General features: G+C 41.7%; 1 protein-coding gene across 1 annotated transcript in view; it reads left to right on the top strand.

The window, feature by feature from the left end:
- Nucleotides 1–12847, top strand: part of FAM135B (family with sequence similarity 135 member B) — a 201622-nt gene that overhangs the window by 167578 nt on the left and 21197 nt on the right. Inside the window, exons 10-13 of the mRNA XM_036401048.2 lie at nucleotides 2964–3119; nucleotides 5177–5250; nucleotides 8065–8219; nucleotides 9334–11392. Coding sequence (XP_036256941.1) covers nucleotides 2964–3119; nucleotides 5177–5250; nucleotides 8065–8219; nucleotides 9334–11392 — 2444 coding nt within the window. The remainder of the gene's footprint in view (nucleotides 1–2963; nucleotides 3120–5176; nucleotides 5251–8064; nucleotides 8220–9333; nucleotides 11393–12847) is intronic.

The raw sequence follows: 12847 nt of genomic DNA, 5'->3' as shown, positions 1-12847 counted from the left end.
TATTTTCAAATAAAAATACCTAAATATATTTGGAGGATCATGGGAGCAAAAAAGTGATTTTGGCACAGAAATGACTGAACTACTCTCTTGAACTTGCTCCTGCCAAGTTTATTTCAAGTGAGACAAAGACAAGTCATCAAGAGTGCCAGAAAGAAATGCAAGTGCCAGCTGATCACTGGAAAAATCAGAGATTTCATATATTTTATTTATCATAGGATCATAGAATCCTTAGGTTTGGAAAAGACCTCCAAGATCATCAAGTCCATCCTTTGACCCAATATCACCATGCCCAGTAAACCATATAAATAATGTGCCACCTGCTCATTTTTTGAACAATTCCAGGGTTAGTGATTCCACCATTTCCCTGGGGAAGTGAATTTGATAACAGTTAATAGAGGGAAGATAAGTCTAAACCAAATGAGAAGTCCATTTACATTCCTGTTACAAATTGTGACCTAAAGTTTGTCAGCCATGATTTTAAAACTGTTTCAAATGACAAATTTATTAGTTTTAAGTCCTGACTTGGATACTTTGAAGGAAATCTGATTTCACATAAAATTGATCTAGAGAAGCATAACTTACTGCCTTATCTCTACTAGACTTAGAAGTTGTAAGGGTATAGGACAGACAACACAGTCTAGAGTCTCCTTTGGACTAATTTTCAGTGCAGTAAGACACAATTAGAAATCCTTCCTTCCTTCCTTCCTTCCTTCCTTCCTTCCTTCCTTCCTTCCTTCCTTCCTTCCTTCCTTCCTTCCTTCCTTCCTTCCTTCCTTCCTTCCTTCCTTCCTTCCTTCCTTCCTTCCTTCCTTCCTTCCTTCCTTCCTTCCTTCCTTCCTTCCTTCCTTCCTTCCTTCCTTCCTTCCTTCCTTCCTTCCTTCCTTCCTTCCTTCCTTCCTTCCTTCCTTCCTTCCTTCCTTCCTTCCTTCCTTCCTTCCTTCCTTCCTTCCTTCCTTCCTTCCTTCCTTCCTTCCTTCCTTCCTTCCTTCCTTCCTTCCTTCCTTCCTTCCTTCCTTCCTTCCTTCCTTCCTTCCTTCCTTCCTTCCTTCCTTCCTTCCTTCCTTCCTTCCTTCCTTCCTTCCGCCACTTCCTTCCTTCCTTCCTTCCGCCACTTCCTTCCTTCCTTCCGCCACTTCCTTCCTTCCTTCCTTCCTTCCTTCCGCCACTTCCTTCCTTCCTTCCTTCCTTCCTTCCTTCCTTCCTTCCTTCCTTCCTTCCTTCCGCCACTTCCGCCACTTCCGCCACTTCCGCCACTTCCGCCACTTCCGCCACTTCCGCCACTTCCGCCACTTCCGCCACTTCCGCCACTTCCGCCACTTCCGCCACTTCCTTCCGCCACTTCCTTCCGCCACTTCCCCACTAAACTGGACATATAGCCATCACACACCTATTCCTAAGATGACTTGCATTAATAATGAATCTTGCTTGAAGACTGAGCTTTCAGTTTATGATGTAAGAAACACCTTACTGACTTAAATAAAAAATTAACATTGACATACAGCCTGTAAAATTGGATGCCATAAATAAAGTAGTACCCTGACTCTGCAAAGGGAACTGTTTGAGTAGGATCTTTTGTTTCCCAGTATGCCCCTGATCTTTCCCATACCAGAATGAGTCCTGGAGCTTGTGCCATTTTGGGACAAGTCATTAAAATGGGGAAGCATCCAAACTATGTAAACACAGTAACAATATCTGTTTTATCCACACACAATTTTTCTCTGCTGCTCTCACACACAGATAATTTGTTTTTAATCATGGCTTAGTTTGCAGTGTCACCAACCTGGAAACTACCTGCATAAAAATGTGAAAAATAAGCAGGCTTTCAGCTAGAGTGCAGTCCTAACCAAAAAAAAAAAAAAAACACCAAAAAACAAACAAACCAAAAACCCAGTGAATAACATGGATTGTCTGTCTCTCATTAAAGAAATTAACAAGCTGACAAGTTAAGAGATCTTGGTTTGTTCAGCCTGGAGAAGACTCCAGGGAGAGAATTTAACACCTTCTAGTACCTAAAAAGGCTACAGGAAAGCTGGAAAGGGATGTTTTACAAGGGTATGTAGTGCTAGGAAAAGTGGGCATGGTGTTAAACTGACAGAGGGCAGGTTTAGATTAGATATAAGGAAGAAATCCTTTATTGTGAGAGTGGTTGGCACTGGCACAGGTTGCCCAGAGAAGCTGTGGATGCCCCATCCCTGGAAGTGTTAAAGGCCAGGTTGGATGGGGCTCTGAGCAACCTGGGATAGTGGAAGGTGTCTCTGCACATGGCAGGGAGTTGGAAGAAGATCTTTAGCCCACTCCATTCTACGATTCTATGATTCTCTAAAATTGTGAAATTAGGAAGTTTGGCATGCAGAGACTTTGCTTTCTTGCAGTGCTTTAGCACAGAGCTGAGGGCACACAGAGACCCGGCATGTTCTAGTGTGGGACAGGAGCAACAGCACACTCTGGAAAGTCTGTTTGCATCATGTGTTGAGGGTACAGTGTTTTGGTTTGAGGTTTCTTATTGGTTTCTTATTTGGTTCCCCCTCAATCACCCATCTGTATCCTAATGGGACATGGCTGACAGGGCTCCTTTGCTAACAGTCTGGCCATGGTTTATTATTTCAGAGCATCCAGCACCATCTGGTGGATAATTTGGAACCCACATGCTTTGGTTTTTTTCCCCTAGTTACTACACCTGCAGTAAAGTGTCTGCAAAAAATTATCTGTTCCCACTTCTTGCTCTCTAACTGCATAGCTGAGTCCATTTGCACTAAAATATGTGTTTTTAAAGAGAAAAATAAAATGTCTCCCCAGCTTTATTTGGGGTAAAAGAACTGAAAATGGTAGCTTTAGTAATAATATTCCTAAATCAAGAGAAATTTTTCTCATTGCTGTTGTTTCTTAAAGGGACTTAATCTGATGTACTAACTGATTCTTTTCCATAACATTCTTGATCTCATAATTTCCCTTCTGTCCTTCAGCTGCTGAGCAATCCAGAGAAGATAGCAGAACAGATAAGCAAGGACCTTGCCTGGCTTTGCTCTCACCTCCTGGCCCTGTGGACCCAGTTCCTAGAGGTGGCAACACTCCATCCAGAAGTCACAGCCTATCTGACTCAGGAACATCACATGCTAAGGGTAATCTTAAAAATTTAAAAGCAAATCCAGTAATGGTCACGTCTTGATAAACATTAGAGTTTTTTTTGGATGTATATTTCCAATCCAATTCTGCCTCTATGACCCCATGACATGACATGGGATGAGCACAACAAGAGTTGAAGAGGAGGGGAAGAAGAGGTGAAACCCAGGATTTGAAATTACAGATTTCAGTTTCTGGAATGAAGATGGTTGAGTTTGTGTGACCCAGGATCCTACACAAAATGAGTAACTTTGAACACCAGGGTCAGGCATAGAACAGGAGGTGGGTGGGAAGGGGTATATGTCACCTTATATCCATAAATCATAAACACTTGTTTTTAAAAAACCCCAAACATCACAGTGACAAATAAAAAAATACAATTTCATCTCAACTGGTTTCACAAAACTACCAAAAGGAATATAGATTTGTTTTCTTCACTGTCATATATATAGCTATTTGCCTTTCTCACAATGAAGTGCACACAGCAAAATATTAATATTGTTGATGTTGAAATTGCTTCTTGTACTTGGTAATAAAGAAGGCACAAAACCACTTGTCATTTGAGCGACTCTTGTCAGATCTGCTTATCTGATTAGTTCGGTAAATGTTCTGTCTTCCATCAGGACATTCTTAGTTATTGACCAGACACCAGCTCAGCACATCACCTGAGCTGAACTCAAAGTCTGATCTAATCATTAGAGTAGGGACAGTGGAGGAGAGGGCAGGATTCACCTTGCATGCGTGAGGAGTGTGCAGGGAAGGTATTCACACCTCAGTTTATGTTCTGCTCCTGTCAGTCAGTGGAGGTCAGAGTGACCAGAACAAGTCTCCCCTGGAGCTCACAAAAATGGGGCATAAAATTCAGGAAGAGGTGGCTGAGTGCCTGATGCTGAAACTCCTCTGCTTAATCTGATGAGGTCTCCCATGACTCTGAGGGGACCTGGGTGGTTTTCAGTCAAAGAACCCAACTTTGTGTGCTCCCAGCTCCAGCAAGGTGAATCTCAGCCTCTGGTTTGTTCCAGCCTTGACCGATGCCAACTGTCTTCTTGACCTTTGTCAAATTACATAACTTTGCATGCTCTGGTTCCTCCCCATATAAACTGTGTGTAATTACACTTTTTCACCTCTGGAAAATGGTTTGAGAGCCCTAAATGAAAAGTCCTACTGTTAAGACACAGTCTTTTTGAAGGAATGCTCATCCTTTGTTTAGTAAGGCCATTTGCTGAAGCACAGCTGGGATTTAGGGAAATGCTGAGATGCTCTGACATATGCTTTTCACTGCCATTTTCTGTCCCTGTAACAGAGGTCACTTTTACAATTATTATTAGGAATGTATGGGCTGCAGTTTAACAGCTCAGTACATTTGATTGCATATTATGCTTGATTCATTTAAACTCAAAGCTTATTCCAGGGCAGATGACAGCACTGAATTTTTAATAGCTTATTTCACACTCTGTGCTCTGCCAGCCACTTCAGATCCATGGCTCTTTTGTAATTGATTGTCCAACACTGCACATATCTAATGCCCATGAAGGGATTTGAAGAGCTCTCAGTTTGTGAGTATCATGACATAGGCAGGTGTGTTTCTACTGTGATAGGGCTCATTCTCCTCTGGGCTGACATGTGAGACTTCCTTTGCTGTTGTGGTAGTTTGAGAGTCACTGTGGATGTTCCCATAGAAGAGATGATAAATAATGGATTTTTCTAATTTAATAAATCACTCCACTACTGCTTTTGCACAGTGGGAAAGGAATAAATCTTCCCAACTTTGACAATACAGGGGAAAATGGTAAATTTGACAGCTTTTAGAAAAGTAGTTAGAAGATGCAGATAACCAAACTTTTATTTATTGTCAAGGGAGTCTTACCCCGCAGCAAAATATGCTACAATAACAGCTGCTTTGTGCTGGGCTGGGAAAACGAAGCAGAATTGAACTCTTTTTTAATACCAGCACTAATGAATCTGGTTCTGGTAGTCAATGCTGTGTTCTTAGACTGATGGCACTTGTCACCTTTTAGCAGATCTTAGGTTTAATTTGTGCATCTCTCTCTCTCAGGTGAGAAGATTCTCAGAAGCCTTCTTCTACACTGAGCACCAGAAATCTGCTGTGCTCATGTTCCAGGAAGGCCTGTGAGTAACCCATTAACACTCCTCTATCTCTGGAATTACTAAATATCTACTTTAAAATATTTTGCCATCAAGAACAAGATCTTTTTCTGTAGGGTATGAAGGAATTTGGTTTGAGAGAGGTCATTTGCTCTGTTTTAGCTCCATATTGTAAACCTATTGAAATGAGTTTCAAAAGTGACTGATCAGGCTGGCCCCAGAAATAATTGATTTCAAGATATATATATATATATATTCTTCAATTAACTTCTGAAATCAAATGTACCAGATCCAGCACTGGTACTTTTAGTGGGAAATAACTGCTGAAAAGCAACAAAATTTAACATTTACAAATTTGCTTTTACCATCCCTAAAGCATTCCAAGGTAAGTATTTCTTTCTATTGGCCAATTTCTGCTTGTAACCAAACTATGAAGTGTGAGGAGCCAGTCTTAAAGCTATGCCAGGGCAAATCTTGCCCTTGGTTTTGGCCCATGAACCCAACTGGAGGACTTGGATGATACTCAGGACCTGACCCCTGAAGGAAGAGTTCAAAGAAGGATGCTCAGATTTGAATTTCTGAGTAATGAAGGTTATCCAGACTATTTTTCACCATGGGCAGACCACAACATTACCAGTGTGAAACCCATCCTTTAGAAGGGGCTGAAAGGTCATGACATCAGGTCCTGTCACAATGATGATTTTTAAGTGAGACATTTGCCTCTGACCTAGTGCAGAGGAGAAAATTGCTTTTCTCAGAGCTGTCATTGGGGACATTAAGGCTGATTCAGTGTTGATGGAAAGGGCCCTGGTTTCATTAGCGGATGGGTTGTACGAGGCTGCCTTGTTCTGCCAAATTAAAGCAGCACCATAGCTGCAGGGGCCCAGCTGTGTTCACTTGGTTCTCTCATGTCAGGATTTTAGGGATCTGAGTACAAGGAAAACCCCAGTACAATGTCAAGATCCTGGGGTGAGGACACACACACACACTCATGGCCCCATTCAAGCAAACATAATCCTGCACAGGGGAAAGCCTAACTGCATGAAGTGCTTCTATTTCTCCAGGCAGTCACAGGAGTAGCCCATTTCCTACAGATAAATATAATGTTTTTCTCAGTGGTTATCAAGAAGGGTAAGTAAAAAAAAAAGAAAAAAGTAAAAAAAAAGTAAAAAAAAAAGTAAAAAAAAATTATTAATTGGTCTGTGCAGAAAATTTTGTCTATACAGGCTGCATAGTAGAGCCACGTTTTCTTCCTGAATATGCTAGATTATGTAAATGGAAAAACAGATTCTTGGCTGTCAGAGTATTATTGATATTGGGTGTGGTAGTAGGGATTATTGGTTGGGTTCACAAGGTCACCAGCTCAGATCAGTGCTCAGTGTACCAGGTTCTGTACAACCACCTCAAGCAGTACCTTCTTTCTCCCTGTTTTATTTTCCTTCCTACCAGACAGGACTTGGTTTTTGCCTCCCATGCTGTTGTGGGTTTGTGTGAAGCTGTGCACTCCTGTACCTGACAGCATTTGACAGCTTAGGCAGAAGAGGACACACCATTCCCAATAGGCTGGGTGTGGCACAGGGTGGAGGCCTCTAGGAGGTCACATACCCTCAGATTTTACAGACAGAAATATTTCTCCTTGCTCACTTTAATATCAATTATTCATCTTTTTCACCAGAGTAGGTAATATTCAGACTAGGGATAATGGCTTTAAGATGAAGAACAGATTTGCTTTCAGATGACCATCAATGAAAATTGTTTTGCCTTACTCTCTGTATTTCATGTTTTCCTCATTTTTCAAGACAGATATTTAAATGGGAAGGCCCATCAGAAATACAAATTATTGTATTGATTATAGCCCAACACATATTCATCTGCCAGTTCAGTGTCACATTCACTGAGGAGATCAGGTAGCATTTTGAATGGCACAAATGATGGAAACAGATGGGGGGCTACAAAAAAGCCAGAGAGGGACTTTTTACAAGGACACGTAGCAATAGGACAAGAGGGAATGGCTTCTAACTGAAAGAGAGTAGGTTTAGATCAGGTATAAATTCTTTACTGTGAAGGTGGTGGGGCACTGGAATTGTTTATTCAGAAACTTTGTGGCTGCCCCATCCCTGGAAGTGTTCAAAGCCAGGTTGAGCAAAGTGGTCTGGTGGAAGGTGCCCTTACCCATCCAAGGGGGACAGAACTAAATAATCTTGAAGGTCCTTTCAACCCTAAACCCTTCTATGATTCTGTGGCTCTGTCAAAAGATAGTGGCTGAGTAATTGCCTTGGCTCTTCCAGATTGGTGCATGTGTGAGACAGCTCTCTGTGAGTGCTCTGAGGTCTGATATAAGTGAGACAGAGGACTTGCCAGGCATCCTTCTTGGCTTTGTTCCTCTCTGTACTGCTCAACCAAATTTTGCATTATTGCTTCCTGCATCTGGGTTTTGAAACCCTGACCACAGCCAGAGTGACAGACCTCATTTCCTGACCAGAAACCAGCTGAGGGATCCAGCCCCAGCCAGCAGCTGAGACCCTTGGGGGAACAGCAATGGGTTATAGCAGCTAACAGGAGCCTATGACAGTGGGATCTGGAATAATTTCAAAACCACTGAGATTTTTCAGGAGGGGGTTGAGCAAGCTGTAGATATCTCTAACTGAGAGATGGAAACCTTCTAAGCGTTCTGGGTACCCCCCATCACGCAGTACTGCTTCCCTTTAAACACATTGACTCTGTCCTTGCCTGCATATCTGGGCTTGCAGAACTAATGGAGAAACAGCACAATAGAAACAGCACAGATTAGCACAGCAGACACTCAAGCACTCAATTTGTTTTGTATTTTGCTGCCAGGATCCAGAGCCATGCACAGATTTCTACGGAAATTCGAAATTCAGATTATTTCACCAGCATGCCCCCGCTGCCGGCAGAATGCCTGGACATCGACGGGGACTGGAACACACTCCCAGTTATCTTTGAAGATAGGTACACAGACATGCCTTGCAAAGGTGAGTGAAACTCCACAGGGCACAGCTTCTTGAGACAGCTTGAACTGAGGGAGGTACCTCCCCAGCTCAGGATAAGTGATCTCACATCCCTTGGGCTTATGAAATCGGAAGAGAGTGTGACCCCCTAAGTAATACAGCTGAATTTTAGTGTTTTCCCTAACAGCAGAGTATTTCCTTCACATTTTTCATCTTTAAATTAAGCTTTCTTTAAAAAAGAGCTGGAGGAAAAATCTAGAAAGATAATCAGATCTGTTGGATTTTTGCTATAGTACTAATTTAAAGAAAAAACACTAGACTGATATCCCCACTATGACATCTAGTGGTAAGAAATCTCAGAACAAAGCCCCTCAATTACAGTGTAAAAGCTCCACACTCCCTGAAAGGCAGAATTGCCTTCTAAAAAATATTTTGCCCTTTGAGTATCCAAATAAAATTTTTAATTAGGAAATCATTTAGTCCCATAGTTATTTAGTAAAACCTCATAGTCCTTACTACCTTTTTTCTTTTCACTCAGCCTTTAAAATTACCAAGGAAGCAATATGTATTAATAATATAGGTGTCCATAATCTAGTGAATATAGCCTGTGGTACAAAATCTTTACTCTTCCGCAGTTTTTCTACTGCCTAAATTGTGACAATGCTCATTAAACTGAACTGAGTATTAAACTGATTCAAAGTAAGAGCTATACTATGAACAATATTGAATGACACCAGGAATACAAAGAAGTATCCATTTTGTTTTGCTTACCTACACTCTAAAATCTAACAGTATAGGTACAGCTATACTGAGGAAAGTGTATTTTATTAATATTGTCTTCTTTTGCCTAACTGTAGCTGTTCAGTGAGTGCAATTCTTGTTAAATGCACTCTGGCATGTGCATTTGTCATATGCCTTTAATGTATGTATAATTTTTCTAATGTAAAATAATAATATTTTAGAGTTTAAAATCCGTTTTCAAAATCTCCCAATTCTTTGGGGTAGTTTATTGTGTTCTTACAGGTAATACTTTTTCTTTCTTTCTTTCTTTCTTTCTTTCTTTCTTTCTTTCTTTCTTTCTTTCTTTCTTTCTTTCTTTCTTTCTTTCTTTCTTTCTTTCTTTCTTTTCTTTCTTTAGATCAGAATTTGGAAGTTTTCCCAGATTTTGAGGTTCCTGCAAATACTCAAGTGGATGTAAAACTGGAAAATGAAGACTGTGCATCAGATGATGCCACTGCAGTAATGAAAGGAGACGTTGAGAAAGACACTCCTCTAATACACACAGACAGGATAAGCAGGAATTCCTCATGCCTACACAGCGGTACTGAAGCTGCTGCTAAGGGTTTAAACCAGCACTCCACATCTCAGGTATGTACAATAAACAAAGAAGGCCAAAGGAGACCTGAAAATATTTTTCTTTCAAGAGAGGAAATTATTTCTGACTCAGAGCCAGGCAATACTGAACACATGTCAGAAGACCTTAAAACATCCGAGGAAGTTTTATTAAAAGATAATAGACTTGGGGCGGATGTTACCTGTGGAGACATGGAACCCAGCAATAAGGACTCTCACAAACGTGAGCCCACGCTTATTGCCAGTGCTCAGCATGAGTGTGGAGCATGTGGAACTGATGGCTTGGAAGACAGCACTGAAATACATGAACTAGATGAATTTGGTCATCATGAAACTAATTTCACTTCATCTGAGCTTGCACTAAATGAATTGACCAGTCTTGGAAAACCAGGGGATGCAGACACCAAGGCTCATCTCCCTGTTTTGAAAGCTTTGCCTTCACACAGCTGTGAAGTGAAATCAGTCACAAAGGAGCAACGAAGTGAGGAGAGTGAAGAGTTTACCCTGATGTCAGGGGTCATAAAAAGATCCTCCTCTATAATATCTGATTCAGGCATTGAAAGTGAACCAAGTTCGGTTGCATGGTCTGATGCTCGCAGCCGGGCCCTGGAGCTGCCCAGTGACCGAGAGATCCTGCACCACTTGGTCCGGAGGCACGCCATCCACCGGAACTCCCTGGAGGGTGGCCACACGGAAAGCAACACCAGCTTGCCCAGCGGTATCCAGGCATCGCTCACATCCATCAGCTCTTTGCCCTTTGAGGAAGAGGAGAGGGAAGTGGAGCTTACCAAGCTGACAAAATCTGTCTCTGCCCCTCAGATCAGTAGCCCAGAAGAGCCCCCGGAGGAGGTGGATATAGCAAAACACAGTGAAGCCACTTCAGGAGATTCAGATCACAACTTAAGAAGCTGCATGGAAACAGAGGATAAAGATGGAAAAATAATAATGGACTTATCCGAGTGTCAAACGACCACTGAAAGTGGACAAATAGAACACAGAAGACATGCCAATCCCCTCCTCAAACACAGTAGCAGTAACATTGAGTTACAAGGGAATGAGGAGAAAGGTTTTCCAGAGACTTGCTGTAGTTTGGAAAATACAAGACCACCCAGCTGTCCGAAGCAGCTCCAAGTTAAAGTCTCTGAGTGCCTGCCACTGGAGAGCAATGGTGAGTGCAGCTTAAAAACACCAAGGGCTTGTAATTACTTGGACAAAAATATAGATAAGGTTGATACATGCATTGAGGATCCAAAGGATAAACTTAAGCCGGACAGTTTAAAAGTACAACAGGGCTCTTCCAATAGTAGAATTTCAGGAGAGGAGAGTTTTTCACAAAGCATAAAAGTGGTACCAGATTTATGCTATCCTGTTACAGCTCCTTCAGACACCGCCACTGAATTTGGCTCACTGGGAGGAGAATGTGTCAGCTCTCTCGCTGATGGAAGCCCAGCAGTGTATGCAGAAATGCAGGGCTTGCAAGAAATTGAGCTCAATGACTCACCTGCCTCAGCAGACCCTGCATCAGGGGCCCACCAGGCTGAACATCCTCAGGAGCCCAACAGCCAAGAGAATAAACTTGTAGCGAACGGCACCGGGTTTCCTTTGGCCACGACAGAGGGAGTAGCCCTGGAAAGCAGAAAGGCTGCTGATGTGGTTAACATGTCCATCTCTTGCACAGCCACCTGTCTTCCCTTTTCTTCTGTGCTCAAAGAGACCCCTGCCATGGCGGGCTCCTCGGCAAAGCAGGCTGCGTTCCCCATCACGCGCCAGCCGCTGGGCTCCTTTGGAGTTGTCTGTCCTAATTCAGATGAGATGGATGAAGAGGCCAACGAAAGGATGCTGAAGTAAGAATAACTAATTACTTCATTAATGTAGCTGTAATGCTGAGAGAACCTGACACAGTTCAGGACCTTAATGCACTAGGCATACAGGAAGCTTGTATTTGAGACAGCTGCCTGAGGAATTTCAGTATAAATAATCCAAACAGACAAATGGTTCATATAGAATGAATAATCTAAATAGACAGGAAGGATGAAAACATAGAGAGACTGAGACTGCCAAAGACATCAGGTCCTTAATTCCCATGACAAGCAGTGGGATTTAGGTATCTAAATAATCTTTGAGAGCTGATCCTCCTTCCTGAAATCAAAGTTACCCACACCAGAGTATCGATCCCTGATAGTCCGTTCACTGTGGCCTTGCCACAGACTGTTTTACTGCTCTGCTTTAATAATTCCATTCGGTAGCTAAACTGAAGTGGGGAATTCAGATTGGCTGATATGTCCCAAATTCACTTTCTCAAACTGGAAGAATGGAAGAATTGAAGCCATGGATAGCTGGAGAAGAGGCATTATTTTTGTTTCTTGCTTCATTGCCCAACACAAAAGTGCCACATCGTGACCTTGATGTCACAGGGGCCTATTTCACAGATTGGCAGACTAGCACTTATATTTTTCCAGTATAGTTTGGTGTCTCTTCTTTGCTGATGAAAAACAGTAGCACTGAAATTTCTCAATCCATTCAGCTGCCCAAAATGTTGGCTGTCTGCATGTAAATTCATTTTCTACCCAAGACTTGACTTTTATTCTTTTGAAAGCATCCTGAAGTTTTATACACCATGCTTAAGTCCTGACAAATCTAAGCACAGAATTTGTTTCTTCATTGTGAAACAGAACATTTCAGCATGCATTCATGCACATGAATTCAAGCCTTCCAGATTCATGGCCCAAAAGCTATTTTTTTCATTCTTCTGCCCCTTAAAATTAGTTGGGCTGATGTAAGTAATTGCTCATCATTGACTTGAGTATCTTAGAGGTCTTTTCCGACCTCAATGATTCAATGATTATATCAAGTTTCCTTAAGAGATTCCCAAGCTTTAAAGGTTATATCTCCAAAGCTTGTCCTTCCCAGTTTTCTATTTAATTCTACACTTACATTGTGACTATTAATTCCTAAATTATCTGGATAAGTTTTACTGAACCAAAGAGCCATTGAAGAGTTTGGCATCTTCAGGCAGCAGAATCTTCAGGATGAATTGAGTGTCAAATTTTAGACCTTTAGTAGGCAAGGTGTTATCTTAATTCTTTCAGCATTGAGATGTTCTTGTAAATTCTACTAAACTGTTTTCAAAATAATCTAAAATCAAATAAACCCCAAAATATCTACCACATGAGGTGCATCCCTTAACTCTAGCATGAGGAAGAGGGATAGCACCTTCTACCTGCCTATAAGCACATTTGATGGTAGAAAAATTATACATTTTGCATTTCAGTACCTATAAGGCCAATGACATTGTCAAG

This window comes from Molothrus ater, chromosome 1, assembly GCF_012460135.2.
Source record: "Molothrus ater isolate BHLD 08-10-18 breed brown headed cowbird chromosome 1, BPBGC_Mater_1.1, whole genome shotgun sequence".
Taxonomy (NCBI): domain Eukaryota; kingdom Metazoa; phylum Chordata; class Aves; order Passeriformes; family Icteridae; genus Molothrus; species Molothrus ater.
The sequence above is the reverse complement of the archived record's forward strand: the minus strand, read 5'-3'. Positions and strand labels throughout refer to the sequence as shown.